Here is a 15,977-nt window from a genome sequence, read left to right as displayed (position 1 = left end):
GAGCCGCCTCTCCTCACGGCCTCCCGCCTGGCCCTTGCAGCGGGGTTGGCCGGGGCGGCGCCTTCCCTTCACCCTCCTCCTCCTCCTCCGCTCCCCTCCCCTGTCTCTCCTCCTTAACCCGGGGCAGGGGGTCACACTTGTGGAGGTTTAACCGCGCATCCCTTTCTAAAACCGGTTCTGCAACGCCTGTGGTACTTCTCATTCCCGCCTTACAGGCGAGGGAGAGAGGACACTGACAAAAAGCTGAGGAAGCCTCAGCAGCACAGGCAGTACCTGGTTGTTGTCACCAGTGTCGAGCTTTTCTTGCATGGGTAGCGCTGTGCTTCCCACCCGTATTTTTCAAGGCGTTATTTTTTTTTTTTTGCCGAGGGACTAATAGGTGATAAAACCGGCTCGGTTAATAAAAAAGGGGAAATTATGTTCTGAGACATGCACGGATTTACTTTTTGCGACAGGAAGAGCAGTGTAGAAGCTGGCGGTCTGGTCTGCGTCAACCAAGTGAAGTTTCCAACTTTTTGTGGTGTTAAGTTCATAATCCTCGAACATCTGCTGAAAGGAATGTGTTGGTGGAAAAATTGTCACAGCTTAGTTGTGAGGAAGTGTCTCCTTTGGACCTGTGCTAATGTAGAACCTGAAAGAACGATCAGTGCTAAATTGCGGTTTGGAAATGAAAGAGCAAAAAGGAGACCTTTTATTAGAAACCTTTTTTTGCACAAATAATACCTTAAGAATGAATAAAGGAAAGGATGGGAAACTAAACCATCTGGAATCAGTCTCCTTATTGCAGCTCTACCTAGAAGAAATGTATGTATTTGTAGGAGGAGGTTATTTCCAAGTATACTAACAGCAGAGTTAGAGTTCTGAAAATTGAAAGTTGTAACAATTGAAAGTATTTTCTAGGCAAAGCATAGGGTCAGTTTCGCATGTCTTCATCCTTTTGTGGGAACAAGGGCTTGGCGGTCACTTAAGTAGTCCAGTGTCATCTTAAATTGCAGGAATTGTTTATAGAAGACTGTGTTATGCTTAGTTTCTTAAAATTTTAGACTTGTTCAAATTGGTTTTTTAATTTAATCTGTATCTTAGTATTTATAGTAGTTCTGTTAATTCATAAGGAAAGCAGCAAAGATCAGCCTGCATCTGTTTTTCAGGGAAAGCATACTTGTTTCTAAAAGAAATCAAAATATTTTCTGAATGTTACAGTTCATTCACAGAGCTTTTTCTGAAGCTATTGAATCATGGACAAGGTAGTAATAAATCAGATGTTTGTAGTATTTTGGGCAGTGAGAGCAGTAATTATCTGAGTTTGAGATATTGAGACCAATAGCTATGAACAGTTCCTGAAAGCGGGAGTCTACTTTAAATATTATAACTTGGCATTTTTTAATAAGTGCTGCTCTATAAAGTGAGCTTGTTTTTAAGCAGGCTGGAATAGTTACGTTATCCAGGTTGTATTTGTAGTTATATAGGTTATATTTGGATATTATTTTTTGATTTATCTTTCTTACTTGGGATGCTACTGAAATTTGATGCTAAAATTCTTATTATCCTTGCTGTTGACAAGTCCTGCGAGGAAAACCTGCGAGAAATACAGTAACAGGAACTGTTGATGTTGTTTTAGGGCAGTGTCAGAACTAATCAGTTCAGTATTTCTCCACAGGAGAAGACAAACTATTACTTTAGCTGGGCTGCTGACAACGTGTATTGTCAGCTTCATGCTGTTGCTTGGTGTGTGAGGAAGAATATGAAACCTGTCACAAACTGAAGGGGCAAGAACTCTTCTTGTCATGTAATTTCTACAAATATTTGAAGCTTTTTTCCCCGTTTTCTGTGATGGTGCATCAAGTGTTTGTCTGTGTGCTACTGGCAGATACCTTTTAAGACCTAGTAATTGTTTCCTCCTTTTGTAATCTGTATAATTCTCTACTTTTAAACTACAGTTTTTCAGATTGTTTTGCCTAGCCTCCTCTCAAAATAAGGAAACAGGAGACCACATTCCCTTTCGCTTGTTCCCTTTGCAAAGGAAATGCTTGGGTTTTGTGCCCAAATAGGCTTCTGACTTGCACTTACAGCTTTCAGAATGCTATGTGGACTTGTTTCCCCATCCCAGACACTTCTCTCAATTTTTTTTCTGAAATTCTTGCTCTTGGATTTGCTGGTGTAATTTGTGTATGGCTTCTTTCTGCCTTTGCTGAAGTTACTGTTTAACAGGGAGGAAGCAAGTTGGTTCCATTCAGGTACTGTACTCCTGCTTTCTAGAGCTGTCTCTGTCTACCTTCAATCTCAGAATTATTTTATCTCTCCCTTAAGCTGCTTTTGCTTTGTCTAAAAATCGGTTCCAAGCTTTGTAAGGAAGTAGTAATGAAAATGATGCTGTTTGTGATCATGTGTAATATTCACTTATACTGAAAACACTTTTTTTCTGAACTGTTGCATCTAAAAAGACACTGAAAAAGAATATGTTTTAAGTGTTCTGGGCCTATCTCTTTTTTATTGTTTTAGGAACAAATTCTCTCATAAGTGGAGGATGGGATACATCTTCCTGGGGCTTAAGTTCAAATGCAGAACCACAGAATCAGCCAGTATCGCCAACAGCAATCACTAAGCCAGTGAGGAGGACGGTAGTAGATGAATCTGAAAACTTCTTCAGTGCCTTTCTCTCTCAGACAGACGTTCAGAGTATACAGAAAAATCCAGTGGTGTCCAAACCTCCAGCCAAATCACAGCGACCCAAAGAGGAGGTTAAAAGCACTTTAAATGAGTCTCAGCACCCCAGTCAGCTGGAAGTACCAGTGACGACAGAGGCAGAAGTGAAGGATTCCTCTGTAGCTGGCCTAGTGGACTTGAAAAACCTCGATATTCCCAAGGAGAAATTAGAAGAGAATTCTGTGCTTAAATCTAATGCCAAGCATGAAGAAAGCACAAATGAAGTTACTGACAAAAAGGTGTCTGCTCTAAATTTGGAAGTACCTGAAGATACTCTTAATGAAAAATCCAGTGTAGGAGGGGATGGAACGGGAGGTGCACCAAGTAGCACTTCGCAGCCTCTTCATGCAGGTACAAAAGACATGGGTTTGGAAACTAAGGAGCGAAAGACTGAGGACAGGCAGAGCAATACACCATCACCTCCAATTAGCACTTTCTCCTCGGGGACATCCACAACTAGTGATATTGAAGTTCTGGACCATGAAAGTGTAATAAGTGAGAGCTCAGTAAGTTCAAGACAGGAAGCTGCAGATTCAAAATCCAGTCTTCATCTAATGCAAACGTCATTTCAGCTTTTATCTACATCTGCCTGCACAGATTATAATCGTTTAGATGACTTTCAAAAAATGACTGAGAGCTGCTGCTCCTCTGATGCTTTTGAGAGAATTGATTCGTTTAGCGTACAGTCTTTAGATAGTAGAAGTGTAAGCGAAATAAATTCAGATGATGAGTTATCAGGCAGGGCTTCTGCTTCAGTATCTGTCGCTGTCAGTCCTTCTGTGCCAAAGACGGAAACGGTTGATGACCTGAAAAATAAATCTGAAAACTTGAATGACGCTCCTGTTTTACATGCTGAGGAAGCTGAGATGGAAGAGAGCGGGAGAAGCGCGACCCCTGTTAATTCTGAGCAGCCAGATGTTTTGGTTGCTACTGTGCAAACTGTCGAAGAACAGATTGTGAAGGAGGAGCCTGAGGTGCAGCAGGATGCTGTTGAGAAATTGTTAGAAGAGGACACTGAAAAGCAAGAGCTTAAAAAGGTAACGGTAAAACATGTTTTGCAAACACACCCTTTAATTACAAATTAAACTCCTGTCATCTATAGGTATTAACTTCAACTTATTTGAAGGAATTAACTGATGCCGATCTACATTACCTTGTAGAAGACTGTCCGTGATACTCTGCAGTGCAATAACACTGGTGAAATTTTCTGGTCAAATAGTTTTAGGTTTCACGTAATCCACCTAGTTATCATTATTGTGCATTGTGAGTACTGCTAGCAAACAGGAAGCCTTGGTAGGTCAAATGTGTTATTTTAATTCTTTGGTGTAATTTTTTTCCAGTCAAAGGTGGAAGAGATTCCTTGAAGTATTTTGATTTGAATTACAAAACTACAAGCCTCTAGTATTTCAGCAATAATCAAGATAATATTTTGCAAGCTGTTTTCCCACGTACTTAGAAACTGTCAAAATTTGATTATGTTCCAGGAGCATTAGGCATGGTCTTTGAGAATAGCAGTAGTTAGTGTAAATAAGCCTTTTTTACTAGGTAAATTTTTTGGTTTTAGCAGAAATAATATTTAATTTTAAAAAGAAGGTACACTAGGCTTTTTAATGAAGAAGATAAGCATAGCTATGGATAGTGAATAGATTAAAAGAAATTTGTATGGCTAGTTTACATAGATGAAATGATGAGAAATGTGACGAAGTAGGATACTCAAGTGTACGGAAAGCTAAACTGGAGCTTTGAAGCAGTGTGTTTTGTCCAGTTCTGCCAGTGTATTGTTTGCACTATATTTTTTCCATTTCCTTTGTCACCTTCCTATCGCTCAATTCTTGTTTTTAATTTCTGAGCTCCTTTGAAGTGTTTTGCGCTGTTTCTTTTCATTTTGCTTTGCTCATAGTCTCTGTGTCTAATATGTGACGTAGATAGCTGTGCCTGATAGGTATGTTTGCAATACTGATGCTGTTTCTGATAGTAATAAGGGAAAAGCAATTGCTTATGGGAGTTCACAAACCCCCAATGTAATCTGTGCCTTAAGGAAAGCGTTTTTTTTTGTGTAAATTGTACACAATGTCAGTGTAAATTCCTTAGGGAACTCCAAAGCCATGAAATGTTATCCATAAGATTTCCTAACTTAAATGGTTATAACTTGTGGGTAATAGAGATAATGGACCACAGCAAATTTTGTCTTTCATTGGCCATATTGAGCTACACTTACAGAATCTGTTTTATTTGTTTATATTTGTATATTTGCGTGTATGTTTGTGGTATTTCTCTATATTTAGCTTTCCAAAATCTGGTATTAAGAAATTTTTTTGATGATGTGGGCTAAGAGCTCTTGACCCTGCCTGAAAGTTTTCTTCCCTCATCTGATGCTGTTTTGCTGCTTTGTGCTAATGTTTCACAGAAGAGACCTTCTGATGTAAATCACTCTGTGATTCTGTAAAGAGTGGCAAAAGGAGCACTGGGAGTCTTAATGGTTAGTGCTAGCTGTAGTTTTATAGGCAATCAGCTCTGCTTAAAAACTTCATTTATAATTAAATGTAACTGTTGATGATTTTGTTGAGCAACTTAGCTGAGCCACATATGCTTACTTAGTAGGATTTCTGCACCTGTAGAAAACAGGTGTCTTGTGTTTAGAATGTGGCAGAAACATGGTAATCTTCACTAACTTTTACCTCAAATTCCTAAAAACATTGACAAGTTCAGCTTTAAATAGTGTTGGGAGGGAATGGTGGGGGGAAGGGGGAAGCCTGTCCCTCGTGTGTTTTAATTCTCCTATTCATCTGATCTTTATCTGTAAAAACATTGTCCAGATGATTGATTCATTAACTGAGAAACTGGAGAAGAGGGAAATACAGTTATTAAGTACTAGTAAAGAAAAGGCGCACCTGGAAGAAGCTTATGATAACCTAAAAGAGTAAGTATGAAAATATACACAGTAGTGGGTGGAACTGTAACTTTACTGTAATACAATCAGTAGACCATATGATAAAACAAGTAGCTTTATAACTAGAACAAAGGTTGCATGGGACGTGCACTGTTTGGGAAAGGTGGAAATAATGATTGCATGTGCTGTGATGGTATTTTTTTGAAGACACATTATTTCTTGGGGTCCAAATCTCTTTTGGGAAGAGGCAAGTGAAAGATTTTTCAGTAAGTAAGCAGTAGAAATGTCAAACAGATGTGTACAGTCAGACTTGGTTATTAATAAAGATCTTTGTTGTAAGACTGGATTCAGCTATTAAGGGAGACTGACTTCTGATACAGATGAATGAATATGATTTACTAAGTAATTTGCTGACTAAAGTGTGGGCAGTGAAAGTATCCTAGAAGGGCTAGTTGTAGGGGAAAAACCTGAATTAATTATTTAATTCACTTAAAAGGAAAAAAGTGAAGAGTTGGATTTACCAGTTAACTGATCAAATACTAAGTTTAAAAATTTACAGATAATATGTGAAGGTATTATTTAATGACTAAATTGATCTTAACTTAAAAATACATTTAATCATTTACCCTGTATATGATGCAGACCATGGTTAATCAGAAAGAACTTGATTAAGGGGCAAAACATTTAAGGTAAATCAAGCATTTCATTGTTTTTGTGGGTAAATTACTGAATTAATAAAGATCTTTGATCAGTACTTCTAATATGGATGTGATTTTTTTGACTTCTGGTTAACATGTGTAAAATAAAAACAAAAAACCCCAACCGAAACACATTTTAAAAACATTTAAGACAACCTATTGCAAAGTACTTGGAGTGTCACGTAACCATGCAACTGTTCTGAAATGTTAATTTTAAATGTAGTGAAATCTTTAGAATGAAAGAAGAGAGCAGTAGCCTTTCATCTCTTAAAGAGGAGTTTGCTCAGCGAATTGCAGATGCTGAAAAGAAGCTCCAGCTAGCCTGCAAAGAAAGAGATGCAGCTAAAAAGGTAATTTGGCTTTTTATTGAAATTAATGTTTATTATTTTAGAACACCATTAAATTTCTTGAGGTAAATTCATAAAAATGCAGCCTGAGACCGACAGGTGCTATCTCACGGTATTAGTAACTAGCATAAACTGATTCTAGCCTCCCAGACTGCTTGTTATTTCTTTGTGTTGACACATGTATTCTTGCAGTCATGTTGTGAACCAAGTTAGGGAACTCATTTAATTTAGTCTGGTTTGGGGAAAAAAAAAAAAAGATGTAGTGTCTGTTTTGCATATATGTTTTTGGTGTGAGGGAGAAGAATGGCTTGGGGATGTGGGGAAGTGACCAAGAACGGAAACCGCTTCTTTAGAGGATTAACTGGTAGGAAAACCAAGGACTGATGACGGATTGTTTTGGAACGAGCAAGGAAGTTTGCAGCAACAGAATTTATGGAGTTTAAATGTTCTTGACCTGATATCACAGCATTACATTTCTCTAGCTTATTGCTAGCCTGCAAAAAGTAAACTCAAATCTGTAACTAGAAAAAAAAGTATTTTTCACGGTTGTGTTGTCTTTGTATGTGTCACTGTGTTGGCACAGTAGTAAGTTGAAATAGAAAAATTACCTGATACTTGTGTGTGAACTATAACAGTTTGTTTTTACTGTATTGCAAAAGTTTAAAAGTATAGAAGGTGAAATAGAAGGAGAAGTTGGAACAGATTGTGCAGAGAATTTACAGAGTCTCAATCCTTGGAGGTTTTTAAAACTTGGTGGGATAAGGCTCTGAACAAGCTTGATTTGATCAAATAATCTCCAGAGCTCCCTTCCAACCTAAATTGTTTTTAAAGAGCCTTTTTGAGAGGAAGAGGAAAAGAAAAAGGTGGTCAGTGTAACTTTACTGTGCATTTTTCCCTAAATATATTTTAATAAATGGTCCTAAGTATTTTATCCTATTATTTAGGAAGTAAAGACTGTTAAAGAAGAATTGGCTACTAGACTTAATACCAATGAAACTGCCGAATTACTGAAAGAAAAAGAAGAGCAAATCAAAGGATTAATGGAGGAAGGTGAGAATTGAAAACGTTTTTAATAGTAAAAATTTGTAGAATAATTTGAAATGTACTGCCTTTACATATGAGCCTTCTTTATGTGGGAAAAAATACAACATTTGAAACATGTGAGGTGTTTCTGAACGTTTGAATCAGTTAATAGCGAACAGCAACAGGAGGGATCAGTCAAATACAGATGGCTAGAGGGGTGCTTTCTGCAGTCCTCATTAAAAGGTGCTGTGAGATAAAACCAGCATGCAGTACAATGCTCCACATTCCATTTAGCAGAAACCTAACTAGGGCATTGTTCAAGGCATTTCCACAGTGTCTCCCTTACTACTTTTTAATTTTGGAAGTAAAATATAGTTACTAAATGAACAGGCCATTTCGGTTTTCTTCCTGATATGGTGAATTCATTTGCTTTACTCTCAAAGCCTTTCACTGCCTATCCTATCTCACTATAGCTTAGTGTAGCAAGGTCATCTCAGGATAAGGTAGATTTAAAACCTAAGAACTTGCATGAAAAAATGTAAGAGTAAGTATTTCCATACATACTTGATTATTATTTTCGTGGGACTGAAGAGCAGGGGGAGGTGTGAATAGAGTTCATTCATAGAATACCAGCAATATGCACTAGCTTTATGTTCATTGTCTTCACAGGAGAAAAGCTTTCCAAACAGCAGCTGCACAATTCTAACATTATTAAGAAATTAAGAGCCAAAGAGAAAGAGAGAGAACATACTAACACAAAACAGAACAAAAAGATTAAGGAATTGGAAGAGGAGTTGCAGCATTTAAAACAGGTGAGATACTTATTTGGGTTTTTTTAAAGCTTTTTATACTAACTGCAGAGTAGCCTTCTGGGGAGGCTCTAGATAGACTGATTTTTTTTTTTCTTCTTTTCTGGGAGACTTCTCTATTTCATATTACTGGAACACTGAGATGTGATTTCTGTGTTTGTTCTCAGAGCAGTTTAAAACTGCGGTCAGGTCTCTCTCCAGCTGCTTGTTTGCACTTGCACTGCTAGTTATCAGGAGGGCTCACCAAATTCAGTACACTAGATTTTAGTTGGAAAACCTATACCAGCAAAATTTGGGCAGCTTTTTTACTCAGTCAGTGATTTAATCAAGACCTTACAAGCAGCAGACCCAATATGAGGAAGTATGTGAAACTGTGGTGAAGAAGAGCCCCCTCCTCTGGGGAAGATGGGGGAGCAAAACCTTTCTCTTTTGGCGAAGCTTGCTGCAGTTGTCATTGTCCTCAGATGGCATTGTCTACCCTGTGTACTGAGATTAGTCTCATGCCTCTTGTTTGTACTCTAATAGGTGCTTGATGGCAAAGAAGACCTTGAGAAGCAACATCGAGACAGCATTAAACAACTGAACAGTGTTGTAGAGCGACAAGAGAAGGATCTTGCTAAATTTCAGGCAGAAGTGGAAGACCTTGAAGAACGGAACAGAAGTGTCCAAGCAGCACTTGACAGTGCATACAAGTAAGCAGATGTTTGTGTGCCTGTCTTTAACCATACATTCAGCTTCTGTGTCTACTTCTTGTGCAATGCTTGTGAAATGTTAACATATAACAAAGTTATTCACAAAGTCACTGTTGAACTTGTATAAACTGTAAATGTATTGCTTTTTTCTTTTTTTTCCTCCCCAGGGAACTTGCAGATCTTCATAAAGCTAATGCTACAAAGGACAGTGAGGCACAAGAAGCAGCCCTAAGTCGGGAAATGAAGGCAAAGGAAGAGCTTGGGTTAGCTCTGGAGAAGGCCCAGGATGAAGCTCGGCAGCAACAAGAAGCTTTGGCGATTCAGGTGGGTCTTAAATGCAGTGAATAAAACTTCTTCATTGAACAAATTAACGTACTCATGTGGTGTGTGCATCTGACATCATGAACGAGATGCAATATAAGGTGGAACTCATTTTTGTGTACTTAGCAAATACCCAATGGATTTCTTCCCTGTGAATTTGTTCAGTCTTTAGTGGTAGTTGTGCTAAGCTTTAAAATATAATACTTTTAATTTTACTTATCTAAATTAAATGACTTTGACAGGCTGTGTGTTAAATTTGTAGTGCTCTTACGATGGTGCAAAGTTCAAGAAATTTACTTGGACACAATTTTTAGTAAAAGATAAATCAGTGTAACTATTCGTGTGCATGCAAAACTTAAGCCTTTAGCTTATAAACAGACATACCCTGTCTAACAGTGTTTAAAAATGGTATAGGACTGTAGCAACGAATAGGAAGTACTATAACTTTTGGCAAGAAATTAATGATGAAGTAATGTTTATTTAGGTGGCGGACCTGAGGCTAGCGCTGCAACGTGCAGAACAGCAGGCAGCAAGAAAAGAAGACTATTTACGTCAGGAAATCGGTGAACTACAACAGGTACTATAGCAAATAGATGATGCCAACTTGTATCTGCAAGGAGTATTTCTAAAAACTGAAAATAAAATACTATCGTGACATTAATAGCCTGAAAGAAAGGCTTTGTTTTCCTGGTTACCTGCAGTATTTGTCCTGTGTAGAACAACAATAAAAATCTTAAAGGAAATTTTTTTTAATTGCATATTGAAAACAAAATAATTTTTTTAATGATGCTTCATAAATGGAATGCTGTCATATTAGCGTAAGATAAAGTATAGCCATTAAGTTTGTGATAGTCCTCTAAGATTGCTAGCAAATACATTTTGAATGACTCTTTAGCTGCTGCTTAAGAATATTTTTATTGTTCCTAAGGTCCAGAAGATTGTTGCCAGTATGTTTCAGGTGATGTCCAGGGGGCTGGACGTTTCTGGGCTGTTGCTCTATCATGTATCTAAAAATGTTAAGCTTCTATCTTGGAGTCTCACACTTTACTGTGAGTTTGAACACATGGATTTTAGAATGTAAAGCAACTGTAAAGTGGTAGTTTTAGGATGTAAAGCGACTGCTATGTGTTTAGCTGAATTCTGTATTCATCTTTCAATCCATCATATGATTTTAAAGCTTAATTATATTTAATTTGTGATTTCAGAGACTCCAAGAGGCAGAGAACCGGAACCAAGAACTAAGTCAAAGTGTTACATCTGCTACACGGCCACTTCTCCGGCAGATAGAAAATCTGCAAGCCACACTAGGAGCACAAACCTCTTCGTGGGAAAAACTGGAAAAGAACCTTTCTGACAGACTTGGTAAGATGTCTTTAGCTTTTACTGAACTGTGATGGCTGAAGGTAAATGAAAGGGGCTTGACACTTGCCCAAAATGTAGATGGTGGATCAGGAGAGAGTGGCACAAAATGTTTTCCTGTAAGGAAATGGCGTGTGGGGTAATCTGCCAAGGTTCTTGGCCAGGTAGTTCACTGATTCTCTTTAAAACACAGTGTAACGTAAGATTGTAAGATAGAGGTGTTAAGGTATACGTGTCCTTACAGCATCTAAAGGAAGGAAGGACAGATGTTGAGACACTGAAAGTATACCAGCATTTTCAGTTGTCAAGCCTGGTGCTTAGCTTTCATATTGTAAAGCTTGGAATCATTTACTTGCCTAACTGCATAAGTAATGAGACATATATTTGTTGATACAGTAGTAGTCTATTATTTTAAATGAAAAATGCATAAAATGCCCAAAGGTGGACCCAGAGAAATTACTTTCTTTCTGGAGGCAATATAGTTGTATGTTGCATTCTGAAAGAGTATGAAGTCTCCTTGTTCTGCATTTGTTTGATCCTCTAACTGTATGGTGGAAAATACTTAATTTCCTTAACAGAGAACAGATTGTTTTTGAAAAAGAAAACGTAGTTGCATATAAAAAAATCTCAAATTCTATTTTGATGCATGAATAAATGGTCCATATCATAGATGTTTGATCAAAAAAGTTAAACTCCATGTTTTTCTTAATATTAGGTGAGTCTCAAACTCTTCTAGCAGCAGCTGCTGAGAGAGAACGGGCTGCTACAGAAGAACTTCTTTCTAATAAAATTCAGATGTCTTCTACCGAATCTCAGAACAGTCTTTTAAGGCAAGAAAATACACGCCTTCAGGCTCAGCTAGAAGTGGAGAGAAACAAGTTGAAGAAAATGGAAAATGAAAACAGTAGGTGAGTTGCATTTTTGGTTAGCAGTGTCTCTTTAAAATTGTCGCGAAATGGGGTAAGCTGCCTCTTGCATAACCATGTGCAGCAGATGTATTCAAGTCAGAAGACTTGATTCTTTTGAGTGTTGATAGGACTATGGAAAATGTTGGCAGCTATTGGTAAAGTTGCCCAGCTTGTTAAGGATATTTTGTTTCGTGCTAAAGATTGAAGCCTGTTACTTTCATAATGTTTTAAATCCTTGAAGCTATGTTTGTTTTAAAAGCACATGAATCTAAAGTAAACACAGAATACTTATTTACTGACTTTCTCTACCTCTTTCTTTTCACAATGTAGGTATGAGGTTGAACTAGAAGGGCTCAAAGACGAGTATGCAAAAACCTTGGAAGATGCAAAGAAAGAAAAGGTATTGGCTGCTTCATCTTTAATCTATGCTGTTGTTGAAGTCTGGGCTGGCAGGAGGTTAACAACCTGTATTTATTTTTGTAGACGCTGCTAGCTACTCAATTAGAAATGGAGAAGATGAAAGTTGAACAGGAAAGGAAGAAGGCAATTTTTGTGCAAGAAGCAGCGAAGGAGAAGGTACCTAACATTTCTGTTCAGTCTTACAGAGCTTGTCGTTATTTTAGTAGATATCTAGAACCTGAAACCGTCGCAAGCAACAGGGTGGACTTAGAGGAGTACAATATGTACTGTCAGCCTAGGCATTAGGGATGTGGCTTTCTCTTCATTCTGACTGCCTTTTATTTCCAGTGAAATAAGTGCTTGTGTTAGACTCTCTGCAACGAATCTTGAGTAGTAGTCTAGTTAACCTGAGAAGAGAGAAAAAATGGATAATGATTGTTTTAATCTTCTGATTTTTTTCTGAGTACTCTTGGGTTCTTTTTCTTCTGAAGCTACTTGTTTTCTTTCCTTAGATTACTAGCATTGCTTCCACTGAATTGTTCGCTGTTTCACGTGACTCTGTAATGTACCACGTGCTTTCTAGCTTAAGTCACAAGTCACAGAACAGTCCTCAGTAGTCAGTAACTTTGTCACTGCTAATTAGCGGTTGATATTCAAGTAAAACTGCTTCTAGTAACTGGTTTCTTAAAATCTCCAGTTCTAAAATTTAACTGCTTTATGCTTCAGAGGCTAGTTTACTTTCAGATGCTGCCTGTAATAAAAAGAGGTTAGTCTGTTTGGAAGGCATATCAGTAAGGTATTAGCATGTGAGAAATCTGAGAGTTTAATTCATATGCTTTATTCTAAAAAAAAAAAAAGGGAAAGTATTAACATACATTCTAAAACGAGACATACTTCTGGGTTTAGGATATTCTTCCCGTGATACATGTGGGCATACAAAACTGGCCCTGAATCTGCCTTGGCTACTTGAAACAGAAATTCTTTTGGTGTAATTTGCAGCTTCCGTCTTCATTTCCTGAAAAGTCTGAGAATTTACACATAGACTATAAGTGTTATTAGCACAGAAATTCTTCATTGTTGAACTTTCATATGTTTTAGGGGTGGGGGAAGAGGAAAGGTTATCTGTCATGTTGTGTTCTGTAGTTGGTGGTGGAAAAGGGCAGTCTGCTCTTTACAGAATCCGTCTTTCACCATCTTGTAAACTTTTTTCTTTATCGGGTGATATTGTGTGGAGGTTTGGTTTTTTTTGGTTTTTTTTGTTTGTTTTTTTTTTTTAAAGGATCGGAAGTCATTTACAGTTGAAACTGTTTCAAGTACTCCAACTATGTCACGCTCTAGTTCCATAAGTGGAGTTGACATGGCAGGTCTTCAGACATCTTTCCTCTCACAGGTATCATGTATCAGTTATATTGGCTTTTTTTTTTTTGACAGACTGCTTTCTTTCCTCTTCAAGAAGTTTTATTAATGTAGAACATAACTCTTGAAGAATATATTTGCCTCAGACAAGGTAATTCCTATGCAGAAACGCCTAAAACCTGCTTACAAGATGTCTATGATTGTAAAATATCTGTGAAAGACAGCTTGAAACTGCAGCTTTTATTGCAGAGTAATATATACATGTATTGGTGCTGAGCTCACATGTCTAATTTCATCTAGAAGAACTGAATAACACTAGTAGGAGTGAAATCGATTTATTTTTACTAGCAATCCTGGTTTAGGGCACAACCCTGCTCCCCAGGCAGTATCACTGACTGTTGTGGTCTGTGTGAAGCCGTCTGCTTCTGCTGCTTTCCTGTGGACACGGTTATCAATGTCCAAGTTAAATGGCAGTTGTGTAAGTGATGTGAGAACTTGCCAGTAAGGAGCTATCTCAAATTGCACCTATTCACCTTAAGCTTTTGTTTTAAAAACAAACTTTAAGCATTGAAATGCTTGCCTAGTAACAGTATAATTTTAAATCTTAAGTGATCTAATACTTAGGAGAGGGAAGATTCCAAAGTATGCACATTTTTATCTGATTTTAAGCTTCTCTAACCTTTTGTTTGCAGGATGATCCTCACGATCACTCGTTTGGGCCAATAGCTGCTAGTGGGAGCAATCTTTATGATGCTATAAGGATGGGAGCAGGTTCAAGTATAATTGAAAACCTTCAATCACAGCTAAAACTAAGAGAAGGAGAGATTTCACATCTACAGGTACTGTAGTTACTCTTACATAACCAAACACAGCATTTATAAGTGTAAAGGCTAATGCAATCAATATTGTATTGTTGGTCTTATATTCAAAAAGCTTGGTCCCTCTCCTCACAACAGAGTGCACTCACTCTTCCTTTCATGACAGTTCTGTTAACCAGAATAGCTGCTGTAGGTATGTGTAGGGATGAGCAAGAGAAGGATTTGTTGCTTCCTGTTTTTGTTTTGGCAAGGACCTATCCAGAAAACTTACCTTGTCTATCTGAAAAAGAAGCGGGGGGGACACTAAACACTGTTCATCATATTTGAGAAGAAAGTGAGAGCGCTTACAAGGTGTGCTGTTTCATAGTCTGGCTTAAGAAAAAGCCTTAATCAAATATTTTGATACAGTGTTTTATAAATATGGTAAATTCTTTCCTCCTACTAATTGTTAGAAGTGTTTATCTTAGCTGGAAATTGGAAACCTTGAGAAAACTCGATCAATAATGGCTGAAGAACTGGTTAAATTAACAAATCAAAATGATGAACTTGAAGAAAAAGTGAAGGAAATACCAAAATTACGTACCCAGTTAAAGGTAAGTGTATTTCTGTTGTAAATCTGATGTAAAATCAACATATTTGGGTTTTTGTAGGAATACCTCTATCAATTTAGGATTATATTAAAATCTGTCCCTAATCCTAAATGACTGAAGAGCCTGGTTTTTGGTGTGTGTGGGGTTGTTCGTTTTTTGGGTTTTGTGTTTTTTTCTTTTTTTTTTTTTTTAAATATAGTAGAATCTGAAAATGCCTACTGTATGACTAGGTAGTCACTTCAAAATGCAGTTGTTAGAGATGTGTGCTGTGCATAAGATAGCATGCTAAACCAGGGAGAAAACATTTTTTTTGTTTCTCTTGTTTAAGACGTGTCTGGAAGTAGTCTTTTTAGTAAAGGGGGTCTTTTGATAAATAGCATGGATTTATGAGAGTTTGATGCAGAAGCTGAATGAGTGTGCAATAGTGATACAGGTAATAGGACAAATATTTTAATCCTCTGAATGTTTAAGAACTTAAATTGAAATATTGGAATTAGTTTTGAAATAATTTTGGAAATGATCACTGTTTTATAAATACAGAATGTTAAATTTCCCGATGAAACATTTCACAAACTGTGGTCATTCCTGTAGTAAAACTTAGTACAGTTGCTAAGTGTTTTTAATGCTTACAGCAGTTCTTCAGGGTGCTTCAGTACATCCTCTGAAGCCAGCACTAACTCTTTGTAGTCAAGGATCTTTGTCTTTGGAATATCTTCCTTTTATATCTAGAGTATAAATCTAGCCATATTCAGAGAGTCAAAGCATAAAGAATTTTTGAAGAATTTACTATGTGCTTCATTGTAGAGTAGTTATACTTTGATAAAATAATGCTACACTTATTTTCCCTAATAGTGTAAAACACTATTCTAGCAATAACTTTTTTTAAGTTGAAAAACAGTCTGATAAACTACACGTCCTTGCAGGATTTGGATCAAAGATACAATACAATTCTTCAGATGTATGGAGAGAAAGCAGAGGAAGCTGAAGAACTCCGACTAGATCTCGAAGATGTGAAAAACATGTACAAGACTCAGATAGATGAACTTTTAAAACAAAGACAAAAT

At 37.3% G+C, this 15,977-nt stretch overlaps 1 protein-coding gene across 1 annotated transcript in view; it reads left to right on the top strand.

The window, feature by feature from the left end:
- Window positions 1–2,499: 2,499 nt before the first annotated feature.
- TMF1 (TATA element modulatory factor 1) overlaps window positions 2,500–15,977 on the top strand; it is a gene marked incomplete at both ends in the record, with an annotated part of 15,849 nt that continues 2,371 nt past the window's right edge. Inside the window, 16 exons of the mRNA XM_009706772.1 lie at window positions 2,500–3,740; window positions 5,520–5,623; window positions 6,515–6,641; window positions 7,583–7,688; window positions 8,331–8,473; window positions 8,996–9,162; window positions 9,330–9,486; window positions 9,968–10,060; window positions 10,689–10,845; window positions 11,558–11,750; window positions 12,081–12,150; window positions 12,234–12,326; window positions 13,429–13,539; window positions 14,198–14,344; window positions 14,791–14,916; window positions 15,837–15,975. Of these exons, the coding sequence (XP_009705074.1) occupies window positions 2,500–3,740; window positions 5,520–5,623; window positions 6,515–6,641; window positions 7,583–7,688; window positions 8,331–8,473; window positions 8,996–9,162; window positions 9,330–9,486; window positions 9,968–10,060; window positions 10,689–10,845; window positions 11,558–11,750; window positions 12,081–12,150; window positions 12,234–12,326; window positions 13,429–13,539; window positions 14,198–14,344; window positions 14,791–14,916; window positions 15,837–15,975 (3,174 nt within the window). The remainder of the gene's footprint in view (window positions 3,741–5,519; window positions 5,624–6,514; window positions 6,642–7,582; window positions 7,689–8,330; window positions 8,474–8,995; window positions 9,163–9,329; window positions 9,487–9,967; window positions 10,061–10,688; window positions 10,846–11,557; window positions 11,751–12,080; window positions 12,151–12,233; window positions 12,327–13,428; window positions 13,540–14,197; window positions 14,345–14,790; window positions 14,917–15,836; window positions 15,976–15,977) is intronic.

The sequence above is a fragment of the Cariama cristata genome, unplaced genomic scaffold (assembly GCF_000690535.1).
Source record: "Cariama cristata isolate BGI_N322 unplaced genomic scaffold, ASM69053v1 scaffold34718, whole genome shotgun sequence".
Lineage (NCBI taxonomy): Eukaryota > Metazoa > Chordata > Aves > Cariamiformes > Cariamidae > Cariama > Cariama cristata.
Note: the sequence above shows the minus strand (reverse complement) of the source record. Positions and strands in the feature narration are given on the sequence as shown.